Source organism: Urocitellus parryii, chromosome 12 (assembly GCF_045843805.1).
Source record: "Urocitellus parryii isolate mUroPar1 chromosome 12, mUroPar1.hap1, whole genome shotgun sequence".
NCBI classification, from domain to species: Eukaryota; Metazoa; Chordata; class Mammalia; order Rodentia; family Sciuridae; genus Urocitellus; species Urocitellus parryii.
Window position 1 is genome coordinate 76,785,461 of NC_135542.1, and position 27,106 is coordinate 76,812,566.

Consider the following 27,106-nt stretch of genomic DNA (forward strand, 5'->3'; position numbering starts at 1 on the left):
ATCCCATTTTTCCTGATCCCCAGTCCCTTCAAATACCAAGCACCTCTCCTTTGATTGGCAGCCGTTTCCCTGCCTGGTGACAAGCCTGTCCTGCTGGGGGCTGAGGAGGGAGCGCCTTTGGTCACAGGGTGGCGCGCGCGAGCCTCTCAAAGCCCAGGCGACCACAGCTCCGCACCTGCTCTTTTATATCAACCCCACCCGCACCCCAGCGCACCAGGAGGCGCGCCCCCAGCCTTCCCGGGTGGGATAGCGAGGAGCGCTTCTCTGGGACCTGGGTGACAGTCGGGCGGCAGTAGCTTCTGGCCCGCGGGAGAGCTGCTGCGGGCTGCGGAGGTCCCCGGCTCTAGGCTCCTCCTCCTGCCGGCCCCCCACCCTCCCCATCTCAGCTCTGCTTTGCAAGGCTTCCCGGAGCAGCCTTGGAGCAGCGGCAGGCGCAGCGCAGGCAGCAGGAGGAGCACAGCCGGCCAGCCGCGCCGAGCCTTCGGGCAGCGGCGACGGCGTGCTAGAGCAGTCCGGGAGGCGCCGCGGAGCCCGGCGCACCCTGCACAGCTAGGAAAGAAGAGGACCCCAGGGGCTGCAGCCGGGAAAGGGGGAGCAAGTGCGTGTGAGTGTGTGTGTGTGTGTGTGTGTGTGTGTGTGTGTGTGTGTGAGAGAGAGAGAGAGAGAGAGAGAGAGAGAGAGAGAGAGAGGTGTAGGGAGGAGGAGAGGGCAGGGGATTCGAGGGCGCAGCCCCCTGGATGCCCCCGCCGGTACTCAAGGTTTTCCCGCGTGGGAGCCGGCTCCCTGACGTCGCTCACCATGGACTTGCGCGGAGTTGAAACCGGCCAAAGCACCAACCCGCAGTTGACTGCCCAGCCCTGGGGCATCGCGGGTGCGCGCAAGGGGATGGCAAGGTAGGATGGACGCCCAGCGCGACCACCGCCGCCCCAACGCAGCGGTCCCCGGGCGGTGCCGCTGACTCTCCAGAGCGCACAGGCGTGTGGGCGGAGGCGGCCCCGCTTCGCCCGCGTCTTCGCGAGTCGCTTTGCCTCTTCCACCTACTCGCACCTGCCACCGCGCCAGACCATGTCGAAGGCTGCTGGAAGCACAGGGGCGGCGACAGAAAGTTGTCCCCCAGCCCCGGCTGGTTCGTCCCCCGCCGCCGCGGTGGAGGATCTGTCCAAAGTATCAGACGAAGAGCTGCTGCAGTGGAGCAAGGAGGAGCTGATCCGCAGCTTGCGGCGCGCCGAGGCAGAGAAGGTGAGCGCGATGCTGGACCACAGCAACCTCATCCGTGAGGTGAACCGTCGCCTGCAGCTGCATCTCGGAGAAATCCGCGGGCTCAAGGTGAGCGCAGGGTCAAACGGGGAGCGGGGTGCACTGGGGAGGGGGGGAAGGCAAACTTTCCCTCGCTCCTTCAACAGGCGATTCTCCCCTTTCTCCCAGTCAGCACCCTTCACCCTCATCCTCAGCCCTTAGGAAAGTTTTTCAAACTTTGGAGGCTTTTGCTTGCCTCGTTTTCTCCATTTGGGGCGCGCCAGCGTCGAGCTCTCTAGGGTCCTTCGAAGCCAGTGGAGAAGGCGCCTCGAATGCTGAAAATCGGGGCGGGGTGGGGACCTGATGGGCACGCAAAACCTTTAATTTCCAAAGGACCCTGTAAAGTCGGTGCTTTGGGGAGCCGGGTTATGGCCAACCAGGGGGAAAGGAGAGCAAAGGAGAAAGATCAGGGCAGCTAAGACTTCGGGGGTCAGGGATATGGCTGCCCTGGCGCCACCAGCTCTCTGCTGAGCAGAGGGCGATGAAAGGGCACCACTGCCAGGAGAAGGGGTGAGGGGTGGGGGGTGGGGGTGTCCAGAGAGGAGACGCGGGCGCCACCCTTGGAGACTGCGTGTGTGTTACCGGGTGCAGAGGATCTTAAGTTCTGCCTTCAAGTAGACTCCTAGCTTTTGTGTTCTCACCTCCACTTCGGCTAACGTCACCTGGAGTTGCCTTACTCCCCTCCCCAGTTCATCCCTAGTTTGATTTAAATTTTATCCAGCGTGTAAAGGAGAGGGAGGGAGCAAAGGACTCAATATGGAGCTTGAAGTCCTTTTCAAGGTTTTGAAAGGGTACCCAAGTGTCGGGCAGTAATGGTTTCTTTTTGAGCCCGTCATCTTTCTGCCCTTAGCAAAAGGAGGGGGGAATCCCCAAGCCCCACTAACCTAACTTTTCTCCTTGGAAATCTGTGTGTGTGCCAGCAGCATGCTCACTAGGCTGTAGCAGACCTGGTGGCAGGGTGACCGGGAACCGCCCTGCCGGCATGCACTGCAAACTTCCTCTCCTCAGGGCTTGCCTGGTGCCTCCTGGTATTCCTTCCTCTCATTGTTCTGCTTTTGTTTATAGGAAGCCAGACACAAACGAAATCACTGTAGAGACCTCAGGGAGCAGATTCCCGCAGGCACAAGCTGTTCTTGTCCCTTTCCACTTCCACCCCACTTCTCAGGCAGTGGACTCTGTTCGGTTAATTGCCTCATGCCCTGGGATTTTGGGGCAAAGAGGGGTGGGAGGGGCGGGGTGCCCAAGACTCACCTGTGTGCTAAAGTCAGTGTGGGTGAAAATGGCCCTTCCCAGAGACCCAAACCCACTGTCATATAGTCCCTAGAGAGGGTGTAATAAGGAAGATTCCATGGTTAGAGAAATCCCAAGGTTTGCTGTCTTCTTTATTTTAATTCATTACTAATGGAGTATTTATTAAGAACCAGGCACTTTGGGGAATAGAAGTAGGCTAAAATAGTGAGAAGGAATATCAGAGGTGGATTTGAATCTAGAGTCTGCATCTGCCAGAAAGGTGAGCTTGGCTAATTAATTTGTCAGATCTTTATTTTATTCATCAATAAAATGCAAATGATAAGAATCATTTCCTATGGTGTTGTGACAGTAAGTTATGATCACACAGGGAAAGGCTTAATACTGGACTTGACTGCAAAATATGGTGGTTAGAGTCATCAGGAGAGGACATATACATGCATAGTCATTAATTTCCAGGTCTGGGTTTCTTAGGCAAAGCTAGACAGTGGTATTAATTCTCCCTCCAATTTAATCTTCCAAGATTTGAACCATGATGTGGCTTGGGAAAGTTTTAAATTAGTTAATCAATTAATTTCCTGAATATTTAATGCTATGAAAAATAAACACAATAGCTTAAGAAATTCTTCAACATTCTTTTAGGTTGTGTGGACTTGACTATGTATGAGGGTCTAGGTGTGAGTGGAGAGGGGGTGGTCTGGGTGGTGGGCTGCCTGTTCTTTACTCCAGGAGCCTCATTTAGAGAAACAGCTGTTAGGCCAGTTAAAAGCAGTGGCAACCAGGTAAGAAAGTTTCCCTGTGGCCTAGATTCATGACCTGGCATTAAAAGACTCCCTAGCCTATCTCTATCAAGTTCAGAAATGATGGAGGTGGTTACTTTCTGTGGCAGAGTATACTCTTTTGATGTCAGCCCTGGGCAAATTCAGGAGGTGGCCTGAGGGTGCCATGGGGTTAAGGCTCTGCTGAGAGATAAATATTCTCCCTTCTCTTCAGCATTTGGCCTCAGAGCTTCCTTAGACACTGCAGCAATCAGAAAGAAACATGATTGACTGAATTAATGGTAGGTATATTTATTTATTTTGTCTTAACCATAAGAAAAAGAGATTTTATATTTGGGCCTCTGATGGTTGGGATACTCTGCATTGAGAGATGTAAAGGTAAGACAATGAAGGTCACAACTCTTTGCTGTGCCCCTTTCTGTGAACTGACATTGACATTATATCTAAATATTTTTAAGGCTAGTACATAGGACTGCAGCTATATGATTTGGTCAGCATGAGCAAACTGTTAACCTCTCTGAGTCTTTTTCTCATCTGCTCAATAGGGATTTTGATTCCATACTGTTTTGTGGAGAGTAAGTGATACCCAGATGCAGAAGCTCAATGAGCCTAGTTAGCTTTCTCAAAGTCACACAGATTAAAATGTTGGAAATAGGTCTACTTTCTTCTTCCTTGGGTAGTTGACATTCTTTGATTAGAATGTGTGAACTCAAAAGGGATGGAGAAAGGAGATTAGGGTGCTGGATTCCTGAGAAACATTTCTTTGGATTATTGAACATATATCAACCTTCAGGTTACTCTGGCCCAGAATCCTGGTGGGGGGATGATTCTGGGGCAACTGGATCTCTGTGGATTTGTTGTCTGAATTTCATTAATTTCTCTACTTGCTCCCTAACACATCAAACCCTTCCCCTAGTCCTGCAGTAAGAATAAAGAACAAATTAGAACATTTCTTTAATCATAGATATAGTTCTTCATAGTCTGCAGGCAGAAGATTGAAAATTTGGGTGGTATTCTAGGAGATGGACTTCAAGGTTTAAAAGTCCACTTTAGTCACTGGGATAACATCTATTGGACTATGGTGATGTCAGAAGAACACTTAGGTTTGGAAAAAGAAATTCCAAGTTTTTTTTTTTATTAGTTGCTCAAAACATTACAATGATCTTGACATATCATATATCATACATTTGATTCAAATGGGGTATGAATTTTTATTTTTCCCACGTGTACAGATTGCAGGATCACATTGGTTATACAATCACGTTTATACATACTGTCATACTAGTATCTGTTGTATTCTGCTGCCCTTCCTATCCCCTTCCTATCCCCCCTCCCCTCCCCTCCCCTCCCATCATCTCTCTCTACCCCATCTACTATAACTTGAAATTCCAAATCTTAATGAGGAAGATTTGAAGAACCAGCTCATAAGGTTATTATCAAGCTGGTTGCTTAGCTGGGTATCAGAGGGTGAAGGAAAGATCCCCAAATTAGTAACTAAATAATATTCCAGAGAAAATTAATAATGGAAGGAACTGTGATAAAGGAAAGTAAATGGGCCCATACCTGCTCCCATCCACCTTCCTGGAATACTGAGAAAGGCCTGTTTTAGGTTCTTTGGAGAAGACATTAATTAGAGAGGACATTAACTGAGAAGCCTTTGGAATTCCAGTTTGCATCCCCGTTCTAGAGAAATCAGGAGTAGCTGTGGGGATAGTCAAAAGGAAGTGTTTTCAGACGTAGATTCATTCAGATGAAGAAGAACATGACTTGAACTTTCTATCAAATGCCAGGATTAAACTAAATGGTGAATAATTTTTTGAAGCTTAGAAAGATTAATTTTGTTTAGTATTATTTTCTCTGATTTTCTTTAAAGCATCTGCATCAAGGGATAATTTATCCTCTTACTATTGTGGACTCCAACATGGCAGGGCTCACTGAAAACAATTTGTAAGAAGCCCTTTTTCAGTAGCTACAGCTGTAGCCTTTTTTTCCCCCATTAAAAAATGTATTTATTTCTTTATTTTTATTAGCTCATTTTAGTTGTATACAATAGTAGGGTTGCCGTAGACTTTTTTGGTCCCAAGCCTAGGGCTTTTAAAGGGTTTATCAATCCAAGAACACGTATTAAACACATATTAAACACCCACTATATTCAAGGCACCATAATAAATATGTTGCAAATGTCCCCCCCCCCAAAAAAAAAGACATCAGACTTCTCCTCTGCCTTCTAGAAGCTATTATGTCTATATGAGAAAGGAGATAACTGATGCCCAATGAATGCTAAAGTGTGTTTCAGGCATTAACAACAGGTGGGATGTTACTTCATTCATTTATTTATGGGTGGTGTTCCATGCAGGGGGAGACTTCTCAGAGAAATCTATCCTTCGAAATAAGTTCATACAGGCAGGAAGGTGATATTTCTAGCTGGAATGCATGGTATTCTCAGGGTTCAAAACTAGTTGACAGAAGGAGCTAAAGGTGGAAAGGCAGAAAAATCCTTTTAGGCTTGGCCCAGGAGTTTTTTCACTTCTTGGCAAAGGGAAGGTGTTGGGGGTTGGTCAGCAGCAGAAGCAAAACATTCAGGAAATGTTTTTGGAGTTGAAGATCAGTCTGGTTCAGCAGGCCAAGGAGTGCTTGGTTTGGAGCGGGGGAGGGAAAACTAAGGCAGAAAGGCCAGCTGGGAAACTGTTGGCAAAGGGTCAGGTCCTAGTCATAAAGGGGCCATGGGAAGCAAAAGGAAGAGGCCGGCATTGGAAACAAGGAAATGGAGTTGTTGGTACCGCCAAGAGTTACAACTGGAGTTAGAAACGAAGCTGCATAGGCTTCTTCCTCAAGCCTCAAAATTCCCTTTCATCTTAGGCCTTGTTAATGTCAGGAAGTGAAGGATATGGTTGGAAGATGTTTTCAAGTGTATTTACTCGTCAATATCAGGGGAAGTATGGGAATAAACCTCAGTTTAAAAGAAGGAAGTCCCCTGAGAACCTCAGGTTCTGGATTGGATGATGAAATTGCAAGACCAGAGGATTTCAGGCTTGGAAAAACAGGGTAACTCTTAGGTAGCAGTCCCACAGCTGCCTGTATATCATTTCTTCCAAACCCTGGTGCTTCTTTCACTATATGTGTGAATGGAGAGCAAGTGGGAATGGCACAATGCATTTTTAAATTTCTTAGTTTGGGGTACCTACAATGGGTGTACTGCATTCTGGATGCACAGGGGAGTGGAATAGATGAGGTTCCGATTCTCATGACTCTAGTGAGGGTGGAGACTTGAATTAGCAGGCATACATGGCAGTATTGTAATAAGTATGACAGAGGCGAAGTCTAAGGGGTGATATAGAACATAGAGGTGGACCTCCTTTATATTGGGGTGGCCCTTCTTCAGAATGCCTTCTATGGGGGGGGTGACATAAAATGAACCCTGATGGCTGTGTAGAAGGCTGGGGAAAGAAAGCATTGCAAGTGAAAAAAGGAGAAGGCCTTTCCCTTTGGTAGGTTGGGAGTGCTCCATGTGATGTGTGATGCTCACCTTCTGCCCTGCTAGCCACCTATCCAAGCTATCATCATCTCTCGCCTGGACCAGCCTAGTAGTCTCCTTGCTGGTCTGGTGGCCATTTTGTCCTGTCTCCCTCCCTGCTCTCCCCTCCCCACCCCAGCTGGCTGCTTTTTTACACTGAACTATGGTGGTTCTTCACAAAATGAATCATATGTCATTCCTCTACTCTCAGCTCTTCAACAACCCAAAGTCTGACCACTATTCAGCCCCTGACACCTCAGACCTTCCTTATCTCTGTGCTTTACATAGTGGCTTCCCTGTGACTTGGGATGTCATGTCCTTTTGCTGTCATGTCCTTTCAGGGGCTTTTGTACTTGCCTTGTCTCTGCCTGGGATCAGCTTCACTGACATGTTTGCTCTTTCATTTCACTGAGGTCTTTGCTTTAAATGTTTCCCTTTCCTGTAGGGACACCTTCTCTTGAAAAGTAGTGATTTGATTTTTAATCTGCTTTAGTTTTTACCCCAGATTCTTTCATTATGAGCCATTGTGTGCTTTGCTTGTGTGTGTGTGTGTGTGTGTGTGTGTGTTTCCTATTCTTTTCCACCAGAATGAAAACTGGGGGATGTGAAGGTGTCTGCTACCTCTACTGATATATCCATATATCCATACCACTTGGGCTGGTTTCTGGCACATAATAGATGCTTACTACATCTTTGTGAATGAACAAATGGATCACCATCTATGCTGGAGAAGTAGAGCAAGTCATAGCATTTGGGATCTTGTGAGAATTGAAGGATCTTGCACGTTGTTATCCTAAAGGCAATGAGAAGCTACTCAAAGGTTTTTTGTTTGTTTGTTTTGTTTTTTTAAACACAGGAGTGACTAGATGTACTTAATTTTGGAAATCAAGTCCCAAAACTTGTTTGGCTTGGAAGTAGAAGGTGAGGGAGGAGATGCCAGGGATAACTACAGGTTCTTAAGAAGAGCATAGGTGGAGGTGGGATTTGCTGAAACGTGTAATTTGGGAAGGGGTGTTGTGTATCAAGAGGTCCTTGAGGCTCAAGTGTCAGATGCTTGGGAGATATTTGTTTGGGTATGGCAAATGGGTTGGATGTGCAGGACTGAAATGCCACTAGAGGGCAATTGTGCCTTTCCCTAGTGGGGGGATTGGGGTTGCTCATTCCATATTGTGGGCTAAAAATTAAGTAGTCCTTCGCTTGCTCTGTTGAAAGCCCTGCTGCCTCAGAGTTTTTAAATGTTTAGTAGGTGGCAAGTAGCCATCTTTCTTTCTAGAGGGTGGGGCAGGGGGAACCTTGTTTTTCTATTGACTGGTTCCCTGTTAATTAACTGGCTGTTCTCTAAATACTGTCTAGATGATCTTTGGATGAGTTAAGCTTTGAGAAGTCATTTTCCCATCTATGGGTCCCCTTCAGAACCATAATAATTATTATCCATTATGTGTTTAGGTGAATATTAGATGAAATAATGCAAGTAAAGTATTGTGCAGAAAACATGACCAATGCCTATTATTTTTAATTTTTAAGGATACTGAAAAATCTTCAGTTTCTTTTCACCTTCTTACCTCCTCTGGCAATATCCTGGAGAATTTAGCATTTCCACATTCTCTGGCTCCCAGGAAGTCTGGCCTAATGAGGTCTCCTATGTGTACCTCCCTAGAAAATGGTTCTCTGTCTCTTTTCAGGACATCAACCAGAAACTCCAGGAGGACAACCAGGAACTGAGGGACCTCTGCTGTTTCCTGGATGATGACAGGCAGAAAGGCAAGAGGGTGTCCCGAGAGTGGCAGAGACTGGGCCGCTACACGGCTGGGGTGATGCACAAGGAAGTGGCCTTATATCTGCAAAAGCTGAAGGAGCTGGAGGTGAAGCAGGAGGAGGTGGTGAAGGAGAACATGGAGCTCAAGGAACTCTGCGTGCTCCTGGACGAGGAGAAGGGCGCGGGCTGCGCTGGCAGCCGCTGCTCCATTGACAGCCAGGCCAGCCTGTGCCAACTCACTGCCTCCACCGCAGCCTATGTGCGGGATGTGGGCGATGGCAGCAGCACCTCCAGCACTGGCAGCACTGACAGCCCTGACCACCACAAGCACCACGCAAGCGGTGGCAGCCCTGAGCACCTGCAGAAGCCCCGGAGTGAGGGCAGCCCGGAGCACTCCAAGCACAGAAGCGCCAGCCCTGAACATCTACAGAAACCCAGGGCCTCCGGGACCCCAGATCACCCCAAAGCACTCAAAGGACCCAGCCCCGAGCACCACAAACCGTTGTGCAAGGGTAGCCCGGAACAGCAAAGGCACCCACACCCTGGAAGCAGTCCTGAAATGCTGCCCAAACACGTGCTGAGCGGGAGTCCAGAACATTTCCAGAAGCACAGGCCAGGGGGCAGCCCGGAACACGCCAGGCACAGCGGAGGGAGTCCCGAGCATCTTCAGAAACATGCCCTTGGTGGGAGTCTGGAGCACCTACCCAGAGCCAGGGGCACCAGCCCCGAGCATCTCAAACAGCATTTTGGGGGGAGCCCTGATCACAAACACGGAGGCGGAGGCAGTGGTGGAGGCAGCAGGGAGGGCACCCTCAGACGGCAGGCGCAGGAGGACGCGTCACTCCATCACCGGAATGTCTACAGTGGCATGAACGGTGGGTCAGTACGTGCTGGGGAACTGCGTTGACTGGGGCAACTCAGTAGAGTTCTGAATGACCAAGGGCTTTCCAGCCAGGCTGGAAAGGGGTGGATTGGGAGGAGGAAGAGGCATTGGCTCTGGAATTATGATGTGTGTTTCTTTCCCTCAATTTGTTTTTGTTTAATACAGTTATCAGTCAAGTAAGCCTGAAGAAGGTTGGGGGGTGAGGGGTTAGAGGAGGGACAGGAACAATAATTCCCTGGGACCCCGAGTTGCCTGGGTGAAATCTAAATATTGGAGATAAAAATAGATTCTTCCCTCTTGACCTTTACTGAATTGTATGACGTTTCCTACTCGGGCTCATTTGTTGAATGAAGTCTGAGCAGGTCCTGAATCCAAGCTAGTATCTTATGTTCAGGAAGAAATCAATATTTATGTTGAAAAGACACGTTGAAAAATAAATATGGTGTCCCTTGATGCAGACTTGATGCTACTTTGCTTGAGTGCTTATAAATGTTCCTTTATCTTGAGAATTTTTCCCATTGTGTTGGGGGTGGTAGCATGAATCTGTGATTTTTATTTGTATCTAAAAATGTATCAGATAATTCTCTTCCCTACTCACTCAAAACTCACCAACCCTCTAACCAAACCCTCCTAAACATATTCTGGATAGTATGCTCTTCTACATTACATAAGACATCTTTCCGGGTCATTTAAATGTACCTCTTTAAAATGTACAGATGTGCTTGGACACTCCTTTGATTTCCAAAGCATAACATCCACTGCGTTTGCTGAGGCGGCACTAAACCTGAGCTTTTAAACCTTTTGGAAGAGGCTTAATTTTCTGCATCTTGGTTCTGAAACCACTTTGAACTCAAGAGAGAAAGAAATCATTTCTTAAAGAAAACAAATCAAAAACCAAAAAAGCAACACACATACACACACACTCTCGCAAATCCACAACCACCTCCCCCCAAACCTTACACTTCTTTTGTGTTACCTATCCTTGGGTTGAAGCTTAAAGTGATTGGTTTTTATAAATGTGGAACTTTTCATTCAAAACATCTGAGTTTTCCCCCCTGCCTCTATTTGGGAGCTGCTCTATAGAGTTTATGTGCAGCTAGCTCTGAGCAGTGGTGGAAGAGGCTGCCGGTTTTAGCAGTGACACAAAGGAGTAAATTTTCAATATTGTACTTGGGGATTTACCTGTTGGATTCCATTTCAGCCTAATCCTTTTCTCATAGTGCTGAAAATTGACTCCGGAAGCTTGGCTTCTAATGCAGCCAGTGTTCTTTTCAGTGCAAATGGAACTAGAAAGAGGGAGGGGAGGGATAGGAAGCTACTGCTTTCTGGGTTGTGTTAAGAGGCTGCAGGGAGAAGCCAATTCACCTGCTTCCTGGAGGCCTCCTGGCTGGCTGGTGTCTGGACCAAGTTGACCGAACCTACACTCACTGTTGCCAAGAGCCACAGCAGCTGTTCCCCAATGGCTTTGGAGGGGCCTTGGCTATGCAGGTCTCCGCAAGAGATGAAACTCATTTAAAAAGATATTTTGGTTGTGTTATTATCATGAGATGGGTCATTGGCCATGACACTTGTCTTCAGGGGCTGTAATGGGTCAGTGGGGAGGTAGTTAATGACTTTTCCATTTTGTGATTACATTTTAATGAGCTGTAGAAGTAACTATGTGCACTATTTTAAGGAAACTTTGTTTCTTAAACTAAAACAAAACAAAATAAAACAAAACAAAACAAAAAACCAAAACAATAGTTAGCCAGGTGGTTCACTTAATAAATAATTCTTCCATTTATAAAAGGACTCTTTATTTAAAGAACTTTAGTATATTTTTTATTTTTCTTGAATATTATTATTTTTGACTGACAAATTATAATTGTATATACTTGTTGGGTACAATGAAATGTTTTGATCTATGTATACAATGTGGAATGATTAAATTAAGCTAATTAACATACATTTTACCTTGATGATATTTTTATGATGAGACATTTAGAGTGCACTTTCTTAGTTATTTTGAGATGTACATTGTTGTTGATTATGGTCATCAAGGTCTCAAAAATCTATTCCTCCTGTCTGAAATTTTGTGCCCTTTAAGGAACAACTCCACATTTTCTCCTTTCCCACTATCCCAGCCTCTGATAACCAGTATTCTACCGTATACTTCTGTGACTTCCACTTGAATGGAGCCTGTGGATAAGTGAGATCATGTGACGTTTGTCTTTTTGTATCTGACTTATTTCAATTAATATAATATCCTTCATTTTTATCATGGTGTTGCAAATGAAGGATTCCCTTTTTTTATGGTTGACTAGTATTCTCTCTTTTATATATTCCACATTTCCTTTTTCCATTCATCCATGGATGGTCACTTAGATCAAGTCCAAATCCCTGCTGTTGTGACTACATGATGAAATAAATGTGGTAGTACAGATATTCTTTCTACATATTCATTTCAGTTACTTTGGAAGTATATCCAGAAGTAGGATTACTGGGCCATATAATCATTCTATATTTAATTTTTTGAGGAACTTCTGAACCATCTTCCATAATGGCTATACTAATTTATGTTCCCACCAACTTTGTATGAGTTCCCTTTACTCCACATCCTCTCCAACATTTATCTTGCAACCTGTTGATAAAATCACCTTACCAGGTGTGAGGTGACATCTCATTATAGTCTCAATTTGCATTTCTCTAACGATTAATGATGCTGAACATTTGTTTGTGTTCCTGTATTCCATTTATAGACCTTTTGAGAAATGTTGTTCAGTCTTTTTCCCATTTTAAAATTTGGGCTGTTTTCTTGCTGTGGAGTTGTTTGAACACTTTAGAGTGTTTTCAACTTTATAAATTCTTTTTATGCTTGGCACAATAACCTTTTATAAGAAGTCTGACTTGAAGATATTGTCTCCCATTCTGTGTGTTGTCTCTACTTTCTCCACTATTTCCTTTGCTGTGTAGAGGCTTTCTAGTTTGATATGATCCCATTTTTCTATGTTTATTTTTGTTGCTGTGCTTTTAGGGTTAGATCCAAAGAATCACTGCCCAGACCAGTGTTATAGAACTTGTCCCTATTTTTCCTTTTAATAATTTTATAGTTTCAGGTCTTATATTTAAGTCATTAATCTATTTTGAAGATTTTATGTGATTTTTGTATTTGGTACAAAAATCTTTCATTCTTCTGCATGTGGATATCTAGTTTTCCCAATGCCATTTATTAAAAAGACTGTCCTGTCCCCATTGTAAGTTCTTGAAAACTTTGTCAAAAATTATTTGACCCTAAGTGTTTGGGTCTATTTCTGGAGTTTCTGTTCCATTCCATTCATCAATCTGTCTTTTTTTTTTTTTCTTTTCTTTGGCCAGTACCATGCTATTTGATGATAACTGCTTTATAATATGTTTTGAATTGGAGAAGTGTAATGCCTTTAGCTCTATTTTTTAGTAGAAGATTATTTGGCTACTCAGGGTCTTCTGTGGTTCCATATGGACTTAAGGATATATAGATATGTTTTTCCATTTATGTGAAAAATGACATTGGGATTTTAATAAAGATTGCATTGAATCTTTAGATTGCTTTGGGTGGACATGGACATTTTCACAATATTAATTCTTCAATCCATGAACACAGAACATCTTTCAGCTTATTTGAATTTTCTTCGATTGCTTTCATCAGTGTTTTATAAATTTCAGGATATAAGTCTTTGACCTCCTAGATTAAATTTATACGTGCTTAAGTGCTTAATTTTTTTATGTTTCCTTCTTGGTTAGTTTATTATTAGTTTATAGAAGTGCTGCTGATTTTTGTATGTTGATTTTTGTGTCCTGCAATTTTACCGAATTTGCTTATCAGGTCTGCAGGTGTTTTGGTGGATACTTGGGTTTCCTATACATAAAATGATGCCATCAGCAAATAGACACAATTTTCTTCTTCCTTTCCTATTAGGATGGCTTTTATTTCTTTTGCCTAATTTCTCTGGCAGGGATTTCCAATACTATGTTGAAAAGAAGTGGCGAGAGTGAGCATCTTAGAGGAAAAGCTTTCAAGTTTTTACTATTGAGGATAGCATTACCTACAGGTTTGTCATATTAGCCTTTATTGTATTGAGGTACATTCCTTCTACAATTGAAATTATTTTTACCATGAAAGGATCTTGAATTTTGTCAAATGTTTTTAAGATTTCTGTTGGGAGTTTTCCTCTAGTTTAATCGATGCATGATTTGACTTAAAAGAAAGATTTTTAGGTATAACTTATAAACAATGCCTTACACAAAGCAAGGTATATTTGTAGAGAAAGATCACATTATATCATGACTTATTTTTGCCTGAATTCTGGTAAACATGGTGGGTCAGGCAAATGTTTTGTAGAATTGAACAACTTAATTTAGCTACAAATTTGATTTATTAGCTACATTATTGAATCACACTGCAGTTTTAATACTTGCGTCTACTTCAAGTTTTCTCATTCTTAAATTTTCTCATCTTGTGCCTACTTCAAGTTTCCCATTCTTGTGACTACTTCAAGTTTTGTCATTCACATCTTCTGGTGACAGTCGATATCCTCACCAGAGTATATTTATAGTACATTTGGATTGCATTTTCATTTCAGTAATTAATTGGAAAATGAAGTGGCACAATGAGATGTTTATGGGTCATCAGCCTATAAACTTGTGCATTGGTAGTTTGTATTTATCCTGCCGTTACAAATTAATTTTGGATATGGATGGTAAGACATGCTTTTTCACATTTTAAAAATGGCCACACAATTTGTTTGAATCATTGGTGTATAGACAGATAAGAAGTAGTAGCGAGGTTAATCCCAAATTACAGATTCGCTGAGTCATTTCCAGAGCTACTCCTTTAGGGTTGGGGTGAACTATGAGTGTTTTGGCTCAGCTCTTGCATGTTTTTGTAGGAACAAAAAGCAGATGAAAGGAAAAGGAAGGAGTGCCTAAATTATGGCAGGCAGAGAGATGAAATATATACTGGCAGAATATTGTCCTACCTGTAAGATATGCATTTTCTCCAAACACACACACTTATGCATACCGAGGGAATGTCAATGAAAAGGATTGCTGTTTTAGTTGACTGGGCCTTGGCCATCTTTAAATCTTCTTGTCTTTCAATGAGAAATTCAGTAGATGAAGTAGTTGAACTTGGTATCCAGGAGTTTCTTTTGATTAAAACCAGTGGCTTAATTTCCAACTAGAATGCAAATATGAACTTTAGGTATTTTTTTTTCTGTTTTAAAAGTAAGCCTCTGTAACTTTGTTAATTAATAGCTGATTAAGAAAACACAAGCAACACATGCAACCAGAAAAAAAAAAAACACACAGAAAAATCTTTAAGGTTAAAAAAAAAATCCTAATGAATACATTTTCTTCTTTGGAAGTTATTATTCAACTACTTTTTCCCCCCTCCAGTTTGTAGAGAGTTCCATTCAACACTTATCGCATCTAGACATTAAAGCATTTGTACATTCATTAAGGTTGCTTGCTGTATTCCAGATTAGCAAATATGTAATTTAAATATCCACTTCTAGCTATAAAAGTACACAACTGGCCTCAACTACTGAGAATGGGGATTTCACTTACCTAATCCATTGAAATTCAAAGTGGAATTGAACTTTCTTAGAAGGTGAAAGTATTTTGCCTTCCAAAGGAGTTTTGGCAGATATTTGCTTTCTAACAGATACCTATTTCTGCTCAGGCCTTGGGTGTTTTGGATGGTGCAGGTTCTAGCAATATCTGTTGATTGTTGACCTTCTAGACAATAAGCTTCTGATGATTAGGGGCCCTTATAGGCAGCTGGCCCATTAGGCACTATCAAGAAAAACTAGTAACATTGTTTGATTTTAACTCCAGAGGCACTTATTGCTGACTATCAGCAAATGAGAAGGAATAAATAAATAAATAACCCCATTACTCTGTATCATGTTGTTTATTTTTCCCTTCCAAAAATAAGATAATTGGTTGACCATCCTGCTGGTTCTGTCTGTTTCCTCTTGCTTTCTTCGAGCACATTCTAGTGAATAGCAGCTTCATCCTCTTCTTTAATATCACCTTCGCCAGTGGGAGCACACACAAGGAAATTATTTGCTTGTGTTAGACAAGGGCCACTTAGAACTCATTTGACCTTGCTATTTGGAACGCCAGGGTTCTAAGTCTTCCTCCTGAAAACTTCTTATTATTTCTTTCCTTACTTTGTGAGTCACTCTAGAGTTGGAAAGAGTAGGGTATTTCTCCCCCAAAGTCTTCTTGTATCTCAGGGCTTCTCAGCAGTGGCAATGACTTTTGGACCAGAAAATTCTTTGTGTGAGGTGTTGTCTCATGCATTTTAGGAAGTTTAGCAGCATCCCAGGATTTTATCTATGAGTAAATAAAAAATGTCACCAGTTGGGGCTTAGGCTGTAACTCAGTGGTATAGTGCTTGCCTCCCACATATGAGGCACTGTGTTCGAATCTCAGCACCACATAAAAATATATAAAGATATTGTATCCATCTACAACCCCCCACCAATAAAAAAAAAGTCACTGCTTCACAGCAGTGGTTTTCAATCTGGCTGCAGATTAACAGCACATTGGCTCTGAAAAATACCTGTGGTTGAGCCTAGCACAAAGAGATGTAAATTGAGTTGATTCGGTACCAGGCTTGGGCACTTTTCAAAAAGTGCTCCTCAGGTGAATTGAATGAGTAGACCAGGTGCACACTCCCTATATAAGGGACTGTTGCCAAGATGTGTTGGTGTGAATGAAGGTCTGAAACACCCAAGCTTCTGGAAGAAGAATGTTGATGTCTCCTTTTTCCTTTGCTGAGTTCCAGGATGGAGAAGGATGGACCGACTGACTGACTTTAGCTGGTAAAAATCTTTGCCCTGTCAACTCTAGGCTAAGGCTATGTGAAAATGTACTACTTTGGAGTGTGGGTTGCAGGTGGAGTTGTTCTGTTAATTTTGGGGAAATTGACATGTGTGGTTCGAGTCTGCTTTGGTTTTTGAAAGCTTCACATCAAGATGGAATTTGCAATGGACAGGAGTAGTGAGTATAGATCAGGGAAACCCTGCAGTGCTAAAGAGTATTTCCCACAAGGGAATGCTGCATTGCAAATCTCCCACTTAAGAAGTTTTAATCTGAATTTTAATACTGCTCCTTATTTTCTGTTCAGGTTATTAATGAGTAACTAAAGACATTGATAACACAAAGTGGCCTTGTCTGTGAGAAGTAAGATAACTTGTGAGTAGAGGAACTCTCCGGGATTTCTCGGCAGCAAGGCTGTGAATTAATAGTGGTGCACTATCACATGAATAATCACTCATACGTCTTTTATTTTGCTTAGAAAAAATCAGAACATCATTTATGAATGCATTTGGACCATAGAAATCAAATATCTCTTGGGAGAGAAACTTCAACAGTTATAGTTAAGGACTACCAGAACAGATTTTAATTGAGGTCCTTTGTGTATATTTTCTGTTGTACAATCTGACACATAGAGGCTTACAAAAATAGTAGTTTTTGTTCTTTAAGTTTGAATACAGTAACTTGGGAACCTTCTAGACACTTGGATAGGACATCAATTGAAGTTTTGAAAAACAGCATTGATTTATTGTACCATACTTGTATATGCAAAGCATAATGCACTGATCAGAAGACTACACTTTGATTTAGTCAGATAGAAAGCTTAACATTGGAAGTGCAGTTTAAGAAAATTGCAAAATATTTAAGAAGTACTAATTATTGGAAAACCTAGGAAATACCTTAGAATGACATTATCTAGCACAATTTAAGGTTTTCAATTCCACTGGCAATAATAGCCCAGGGCTATAAACATTTTTTTAAATATGGGAGGCGGGCATTTAGATCTTTTTCCTAAGGAGCTTATCAGTTTTGTTTATCAGTTTTATGTATGTGTACATGTAGTTATATTAATTTTGATAACTATAATATTGTATCTGAACAATGCCAGATATTCACTTGATTCTGTTTATTCTAACAAATGTTCAAATGCATCTGGCACCCAATCACATTAGCTAGTTGTTGTCATGAATTAAATCAAGAATCTCTTTCAACTGATTATGATCCTGTCCTATAGACTCAGTTGAAATCAATTAAATGTTCTGGCTCATTACAAATCTTCAGCAGACATAATAGAAAACAACATAATCATTGAATTAGTGATGCATTTATCATTTCATTTTTACTGAAACAATTTAGAACCAAGGATGGGAAAGTGAAAACCTTGAGTTATTTCATCAGGTAACAACTTTTTACAAATACCAAATGAATACAGATATGTGAATGCATATTCATAAAAACATGAAAAAATGCAATACAAATACAAACTATGTAGGATGATCCATGTACTCATAGTTAGGATATGCTATTTTAGAAGCGTTTTGTTGGGATCTTGGTCAAGTTTCACTGGTCAGAAATAAAAGTGTAAAGCCAATTTTTGCCAAAGCAAATACGTATGTTATATCTTACTGTGTAACCTCACTGGGCCTGATGGGAATTTTCCAGACTGAAAGTTTGAGCTTAGGCTCTAGAACGTCTCCAATTTTAGCCACTTACTTGTGATTTAAGTGGTAAAATTGTCTACATTAAATGGCTGTGATGGATATTCTCATTTAAATAGCTCCTTAAAAAGCAGACTCTCCATGCTCTCAGCCATGCCACTTTATGTCCTCAGCAGGCCTAACTCATTTTCTCATTATGTCTAAGTTCTTCTGTTTCTAATGAATCATTATAGCTTTGGAAAATAGATGACCACACCGCTTAGACATGTATTTGAAGAAAGAATAAATGATCTTGAGGTGCCCTTCTGTGTGGAAAGTGCATAGCTTTAGTGCGTGATTCACGTGTCATCCTTCTATAAGTATGTTGGCTTTTCAAGGTTTATCCGTATTTTCAAAGTCTCGGCCATACTTCAAATAATCAAGGTGTTTCTGTAATAAGAACTTAAATGTTCACTTCTGGGGTACTTTGACATAATTTAGTTGTCCGTACTAGCACTTTAATGTATAGTATTTATGGTGAGCATTATCCATATTTGAAAAAGTATTTATTTCAAATTTGATCCTGAGAAAACTATGAATAGTTTCATGTTCCGAAATGGGGCTGACTTTTCAAGAGAGCTAGGAAATTTGAGACTCCATATCAAGAGCAGACTATGGGATACTTGAGAACATAGACATGAAATCTCGGCTCTAATTTCTAAGAGTCTCTAATCTGCAAAAGAGTATGGTTCAAGTTACTGCTGTGCCTGACATAAATTGCTTTCTCTTTAGAGTGCCATTCAAGTGTTTCCAATAGAAAGAAATGCTGCTCTCTGAGGCAGAGGATTCATCAGCAGCAGAGAGAGGCAGAAGAGGTGTTTAGAGCAGGGAAGATGGGAGAGGGAGTAGCAGTCGGCACTGATAGCCTTGTAAAGGCATTACTGGTTTGTCCTCTATGAAAATGGCAATAACTGGTTATTCACATGTGGCTGTTCATTTATGGTGCTCACATAACAGAGTTATATGTATCATAAGAGCTTCTGTTATTCAAATCATTATCGAAGAGTACAAGAAATCTTGGGATTTTTTTTCTTCTATCCAGGCTTCAATTGAAGCTAGGTGCACATTCAATTGCTGAGTAAATAAAACCTTAGCAATGGCTATTTTAGTTTTTATTCAGAACCTTAAGTATTTGAGACTTTTTTTTGAGGCAGATGAAAAGGTTGCCTTTGGTAATTGCTCATAGTGTTTCAACTATTTGTGCTCTCATGCTATACACACAGCATTTAATGTTGTGTATTTCATAGAACATTAAATGTTAAATGCATTGAATTTAATGATATTGAAGCACCCCCTCCTCCACCTCTTCCACCTTCATTCTCAGCAAAAGAAAAGTGAATCCTTACATTTTAAAACTGGGCATATCAAATATGTCTAACATTGGTTTTTGCCTGCAGGTATGATTGAGGGATAGCAGGTCTTAGTTAAGTTCTGATGACCAGGCTTTGGAAGGTGGTCTTTGATGCTTTGAGTTGTCTTTTCTAGTCAAGTCAATTCATCATTGCACAGTATTTTGCAATGGTCTTGATTATAAAAGAAACTGAAAGTTATTCTCATCTTTTTCTCAATTATTGAGACTTCTGGCTTTCAGGGAGATCTCTGATCTGGATTGTAGATGTATCTACAGCTTCTTAAATGTCTGTACTTACTAGTTAATATTTGTGCAAGGTGTCTTAAGAAAAAACATATATATAAAATGTGTGTGTGTGTAGTTATGTACCAACATTTTAGTCAACATGGACAACATTTGACAGAAGTCCCTGAAGATTTTGATGGAACTGTAAAATTCCTGTTGTCTGATATCTTTATTGAACCTTTTCTATGTTTAGGTAACCAAATGCTTACCATTGTTACAGTTGCCTAGAGAGTTTGGTACAGTAACGTGCTGGACAGGTTGTAACATAGCAATAGGCTATACCATACAGCCTAGGTATGTCATAGGCTTTATCAAGATTTGTGTAAGTAAGCCCTGATGTTTACACAAATGACAATCTCCTAACCAAGTCTCAGAATGTATCCCTATTATTAATTGGTGCATGACTGTATACACATGTGTGTAGTTTTATTTTGTAGTCAACTGAGAGCATATCAGTTTCAATGCTAAAGAATAGAAAAAAGATTAGCTGGGCACTGTGGTGCATGCCTGTAATCCCAGCTGCTCAGGAGGCTGAGATAGGAGGATTGCAAGTTCAAGGCCAGTCTCAGCAACATACTGAAGCCCTAAGCAACTTTAATGAGACCCTGTCTCAAAATAAAAGGGCTGGGAATGTAACTCACAGGTACATCGCCCCTATACCATAAAATAAAATAAGAGCATACAGTTCTATTTAGTTCAAAACTACACAAATCACAGAACTTGGAGTTCTAAATAATCAACATTAAAGACACTAAATACTCAACTCTCCCATATTCTGAATGAGAAAATTGACTTTCAAAGAAGTTTAACAACTTTCCCAAAGCCAGTTGGCAGTTAGCTCGATTTCTTCGGATCCTCTACTAACTCCCCAGGCACAGAATTAATTATATAAAGGGGGCATTAATTCTTCATATTTGGAGGCCACTGTGATAAAGGAATGTTAATGGAGTAGAAAGCCACTTTTTTTCTCCCATTCATGTTGGACTTTCTAGAAAACTAGAGGCAGGCAATGATGAGAGTGGGAGACGGGTGGCTGTCACTAGGCTCTGGTTTGGAGAAGTATTGAAGACCTGATGATCTAGTAGGTGACCTCAGTCTATTTCTTGGGAACCTCTGGCCCATCCCTAGGGGGCACAGTTTACAGATAGATGGACAACTGCCAAAATGCATCCCTAAGGGAGGGGACACTTTCATTCCTGGCCTGGAGAGGTTTAACATTCTTATGATTGGCATGGTCTCTTCCACCCCAAGGCAATACTTCTTCCAGATAATTCCTGGGAAAATAGACTGACTTTAGTCTGGTCCTCACACCCCACTTTGGGTTAACAGCTACCATGCTGTGTGTCAGGAGAAGTACAGGCTTCTAGATGGCCAGAAACAGAAGGGAAAGAGACCAGGAGCAAAGGGATCAGCCAGATGGCAACACCAACTGCTGTCAATAAGTTTTGTTTTTAATAACTCTGCTTACTGCAAACAAAACTAATTAAGTTATTCTGATTTATGCTACCATCAACAGAAGTAAAGTACAGTTGCATTCCACTTTTGATGGCCTTTAAAAGGTCAGACTGAGTTGCAGGTTTTTGTTCTCAGCAGCTTGGTGTGTTCTAGCCACTCTTGAGAATTCAAATTAACCCTGTTCTTAATTCAGAGTCTCTCCCATTTCCCTAGACAGCAAATGCCAAGTCACCCTTCCACTCAAACAGGATAAAACCCTGAAAGGCGAGTCATTAGTCAGACCCATAGATGATGGATTAGATGTGATTTTTAATAGGTAAGAGTCAACTCATAAAAAAGAATGAAAATAGCAGACAAAGGCAATTGAGTAAGATACCAGTTGGAGGGGGAACACTATAAAGAATTTAAAAGATGTTTGGCTGTGCATGCTGTTAATGGTCTTATGTTGGTTGGCAGGGCAGGCTTACTGGTTGTTAGGAAAGCTGATCAGAATTTCTTTTTATAGAGTCATGGGGGAAATTGGCTGAATTGAACCACTTGTTTTACATATGAGGACATTTATGAAGAGAGCACATTTATAATTATGATCAATTTGAGGTCTAGGAATAAACGTTAGCCAGGTGGTTTGCCATGAATAGCTTCCCTAGTAGAGTGACTTTATGAGAAACCTTTTGAAATCGGGCTTTTTAAAATCTGGAAGAACAGGCTTAGAAATAGCTAATTTCTGCAGTATGTCTTTAGCACATAAATGGAGATCAGTTCTTAAATCCTTCTATCCTAAAACTGTATGCCTATAGTATTCATCCTTAATGTGTTTTGTTTTTATCTGTTGCAGTCTCAAAATTGCCCACTTTAGGATTTCTTGCACATAAATCTACTTCGAATGGAAACATTTTTGCCAGAGTCTATACAGCCATACATACAACAGGCACACATTGAAAAACAGAGCTAGGCTGGTACTATTATACATATTCACAAAGCATAACTATCTTTTTTTGTGTTTGAATGTATCTGTGGAATTTCATCCATAGGTTAAAATGATATGTAGATACCCATCCTAATTGGCATCTGGTATTTAAGCTTTATTTACAGATGCAAAAGCAAAGGAAAAAAATTTTGTAAACCTCCTTAGCTAATTTCTATTCTGTGAATAAAAATGAGATCTAAATTTTGCTTTAAAACATTTAAAAATAATAACTTCAAATTTATCCGTTAAAAGTGATACTCTAACTTCCCAAAGGGTATGCTGGCACATTATCCCAGCTGGCAGTGTAGATATGGGATTGGTTTTTCCACTTTCTTGCTGTGTGACCTTTAGTATCCATCAAACTGTGGGCAAAATAGTTTATCTGCTAAGTAAAGTACTGGAAATAGAGACTGTCTAACTCAGTAGCCTTAGAATTTGGATTTCAGATAAAGTATACTTAAGAATCAAGCTGGAATTGTCAACTTATTACTTTGTTAGTTGTGGTCAGTAAAATAATCATCTACTAACACCATCATTTCATGAAGGAAGACATTTACGAACAAAAATACTTACTAAAGGGCAGTCTGTCCAAAGAAACAGCTGATAATGTTGTGCTGATAGAGATCTATTTTTATCTTGAATAATAACAAACGCTCCAGGTTTTCAACAGTGCAACACAAAGTGCATTTCTAGTGTAGAAGCAGCTTTGGAGCTTTTTTAGAATATCACCTGTCATAAAACATCTGGTTTCACACAGGTTTTCGTCTTGGTAAATTTAGTAGTCTTAGGCAGAGTTTCGGTGAAGAAGTTGGGAGCCACCACTCATGTACTTTTTCCAGCTTTTTGTCCCTCCCCTTCCATGATAGGAAAAAGGAATATTTGTCAGATGGGAGTCTGATCAGCTTGGACTAGAGCCTCTTCTCCCTGCTTGTTAACACACCTGACTTCCAGAGGTTGTGCACCTTAGGTTAGTCTCCTAATATGGAGCAGTGAGGATATTTTCTAAGACACATTCTGTGCTTAGGTGGGAAGTTCACTGTGCCTGGCATGACCTAAAACTAGTGCTCTAAATTCTCTCTGCACTTCTGTGCCTGGTGGGGGAACTTGTCAGTGGCAGCAATTCGTCTAGCAGCATCAGTGTTTTAGTTGGCTTTTGTTTTTTGGTGTTGTGACTGAAAGACCTAACAAGAACAATTTTAGAGGAGAAAGCTCTAAAATTGGGCTCTTGGTTTCAGAGGTGTCTTTCCAAAGATAGTTGGCTCCATTCCTTGAGGCTTGAGGTGTGAGGTAGGACCTCATGATGGAAGAGTATGGCAGAGGGAAGTGGCTCACATGATGATCAGAAAGCGCAGAGAGCAAGAGAGACTCCACTCACTACATACAAAATATGCACCCCAAAGATATGTCCCCAGACACCTACTTCCTCCAGCCACAACCTACCCACCTTCAGTTACCACTCAATTAATCCCATCAGGGAATTAATTCACTGATTGGGTCATGAATATCTTAACCCAATCATTTCACCTATAAGCCCTCTTGCATTATCTCACGTGTGAGCTTTTGTGGGACACATCACATCCAAACCATAACAGTTTACAACAGAAAACAGATTCTGTCAGATCCTGCTTCCTTTGAAGCCTCACTAATGAGTCTGAATACCATGGGTGAACAAAGAACCAGAGAAGCTATAGTGGAGGTGACTTGGGATTTGTATGGTTCTGGTCTGTTGTCACTAGGTTTCTTCTGCTTGGGCAGGTCTCGGATGCAGACATAAATGTACTGGCCCTTGTGAAAAGTGTATTCTCTCTGGACTCTTACATATTTTTTCCAACTTCCTTGGTGGGAAAGTGCTCTGGAAGATCAGAGTGAAGGATTTTATTTTCTATTCCACTGTAGAATGGGTTTTCTCAAATCTGTCTCTGCATCAGACGGAAGAACATGTCTCATCAACTAAATATTGGGAGAGAGTAAGACCAGTGACCAAGTGATGGCACCAGGTTTTAACTCCTCCCCCTCTCCCCTTTTGTTATGTCCCATTTAAGCAGACATCTTACTGTTGTAATAAAACACTTTAAAGAAAATGGGCTTAGTTTGGCTTGTAGTTTTACAAGGCCAAGAGTGAGGCATCTTCTTGGCTTCTGGTGAGGGCCTCATGCTGTTCGAACTTCTGGCAGAAAATGGAAGGGCAAGAGATGCAGAGAACATGCCAGGATTGCTATAATTACCTGTTCTCTCAGTAACTAATCCACACCTGGAAGAACTAATCTAGTCTTGCAAAAAAAAAAAAAAAAAAAAGACATTCACCCCTTTTGAAGACCTTACCACTTCTCAACATCATCACATTACATATCCCATTATAAGCAGCAGTATGATTTTGGGTAGGGAAAAACCATATTCAAACCATAACACCACATTGTAAGAATCGTTTCCTATAATCTTTGGCAAAAATGACATAAATGACATTCTCTTCTTTAGTATTTTAATCTTATTACTCTGTAGCTGGCACTTGAACTAGTTTGGAGTATTACCCTCCCAATTTCATTGGAGGGCCTTACTAACTGCAAGGAAGGGTAAAATCTATAGCGATTTCATTATAAATCATTGCCTTGACTAATCGGGCAGCCATGCGTTCTAAATAATGTCAGGGATAATAGAGATTTATTACAACAAATTAAAGTCTAATCAGAGTGTGTCCTGAGATAAACAACATGGTGAAACAAACATAAATGACAATAAAGGGAAGCGGGAACTGATCAAAGACTTATGAGTGTGGGTTGTAGTAGGAAATTGACGTCTGCTAGTATTTTACTTTATATAAATTTTTTCATGGTTCCATCCGTATGTAGCTGAGAGACTGAAAATAAACACTCATTTAAGAAATATTTATTGTTGATACATGTGGATGCAGCATGATGATACCTTGTGAAGTGAGGCAAAAAAGTGGAACATGAACCATGGGTCCTTCATACCAGGAGTTCAGGGTGATGTGTCCATGGGTGGAGGGAGGTAAGGAACAAAGGGGGTATATAATTACGAAGCAAGTGGACAAGATGAGTGGTTGGTGCTTTGGGCCTTCACGGGCTTGGGACATGGCTCCCAGGCCACCATGTCAGAGGCTCTCCGAAGAGGTATGTTGGGAGGCTGATTCCTGAGCAGTGGTTGGATTGGATAGTGTGGTAGGAGAATGAAGATGTCTGGGAGGGAAACATTTAGGTGAAAATGAACAAACTGTTTAAGGAACAGTGAAGACATTAGCAGGTTTGTACTAAGATCTGTGTTAAGGTTGGAGAAGATAATTCTGGACAGTGGTTTGGGGCGTGATTTCATATGGCATAAAATGCTATTCATGGGTGTTCATGATAATGCTGTTGATCATGTAAAATGTTCTTTATTCTTTAGATTTTTGTGGTTGAACTAAGTGGTTCAGAAAAGTTTTGACCTGTTAGTTTTTTTGTGTTCTTTATGAAGTCTCATTGACCCTGAGATGCTCTGTGGAAACTCCCTAGGGCTAGTGTGGGGTGGGTGTAGGGAGGGGATTGGTGCTCAGGCTCCCCATCACTGCCACCACAGACGCCTTTCACTTGGAGCACTGCTATATTTAACCAGTTGGTTTCTTCCATATTAACTTAAGCCCTTACTTGGGGAGGGAGAGGAGGAAAAAATGACTTTGCAAAGTTTGAGAACTTCTGGTGTAACCCAGAGATGCCAAAAGAGGCAGACTTTGTGGGTATTCTAGCCAGACTTCTGGACCTGTAAATGGATGATCCCAGGTAACAATGGATCTTGATTCTCTTGTTGCTGAGTGTGTGCCAGATCACAGCTGTGCTGACCAGCATGTTGTGAACATGTGCAGTCAAGTTAATTTATAGGTGCAGAGCTTTTGTTTTTTTTTTTTCAGAGGTAGACATTTAAACTGGTGTTATCCTTAAAAACTTTGTTTCTCCTCTTTGGTATTCACCATCTGCTCTTTTCATTCCAATGCCTTCTGGGGCTGGAGAAGAAACAAAAATATAATTCTTTAAAGGAAAGCAAACTTGCTAACTTCTGCTGCAGAGGTGCTGGTAATATTTAATGGTGTTTATAAAAAATAATAAACTTAAGGATAACTTAAAGTTTATATTTGAATCCACCAACACTTGGCCTTTTCCTGCTTTTAACTACTTCTTTACCTGTAATCACTGTGAAGCTACTTGTGCAGAGTTTGTTTTAATGACTTAATTAGATAAATGTGATCTTTATTGTGACATCTATGGATTACCATTCACAGACTAAGTTTTTAGTCTGCCTTCAATTCTGAGGTCTTATAGGAATATATAAACTTATGGGAATTGGCTTTTTCTAGTAATTCTGGATACTAAATTTTATTGGCATAAAGACTATGCTAAATTGCTCTTTCTAGCTAATTTTATATATAAAATAAAGTTTTAGAGCAAATTCTCTCCTCCCCAGATACCCCATATGGGTACATACAAACATATGCATAAAATAACACTGGATGGGTAAATCACTAAAGATTGTTTTTCTGCAGCACAGTATTTTGAAGTAGTGTATATTTTACAACACAGGATTCTTTATTCTCTGTAGTACAGCTCCTAGATAAGTAAAAAAAAAAAAAATTGTCTGGTTTTGGGGAAAGAACGGAATCTTGGGAGAATTTATTGGGCATGTGGTAAACTACTTGCCAGGGGGTCAAGCAATGTCTTGAGCCCAGCTCAACTCAAGGGTTTCATAGGATTTTATAGTCGGAATGAGTGGTTTGGTTTTATTTATTTTTTTAAGCTGCCTCTTTTTCCTCTAGGCTCATTTAGCAGCATCCGGTGTGATAGATAAAAGGAAGGTGGGGGCAAAGGGAACTTTATTAGGAGAGCTGGCAGGTTTGGTTCTTTCTCGGGATGTTTTTCCTCATCTTGTCAATTCTTGGCACTTCATGGTCTTTAGCACCCACTTATAATATCTAAGAAACCAGAATTTCCTTGGTACCCATATCAGACCTCAAAGCCCCTCTGCTTATAATCTATAGAGGAAGAAAAGG

The 27,106-nt window shown here is 41.3% G+C and overlaps 1 protein-coding gene across 3 annotated transcripts in view; it reads left to right on the plus strand.

Moving 5' to 3' along the window:
* The first annotated feature begins 231 nt into the window (after positions 1-231).
* Ccdc85a (coiled-coil domain containing 85A) overlaps positions 232-27,106 on the plus strand; it is a 184,616-nt gene continuing 157,741 nt past the window's right edge. For 2 of the 3 annotated variants that reach the window (XM_026399912.2, XM_026399913.2), the window contains exons 1-2: positions 232-1,326; positions 8,520-9,468. In XM_026399912.2, the coding sequence (XP_026255697.1) occupies positions 1,066-1,326; positions 8,520-9,468 (1,210 nt within the window). In that variant the 5' untranslated portion in view covers positions 232-1,065. Of the gene's footprint in view, positions 1,327-3,537; positions 3,605-8,519; positions 9,469-27,106 lie in introns of all 3 variants that reach the window. The other variant, XM_026399914.2, reaches the window with a different exon arrangement.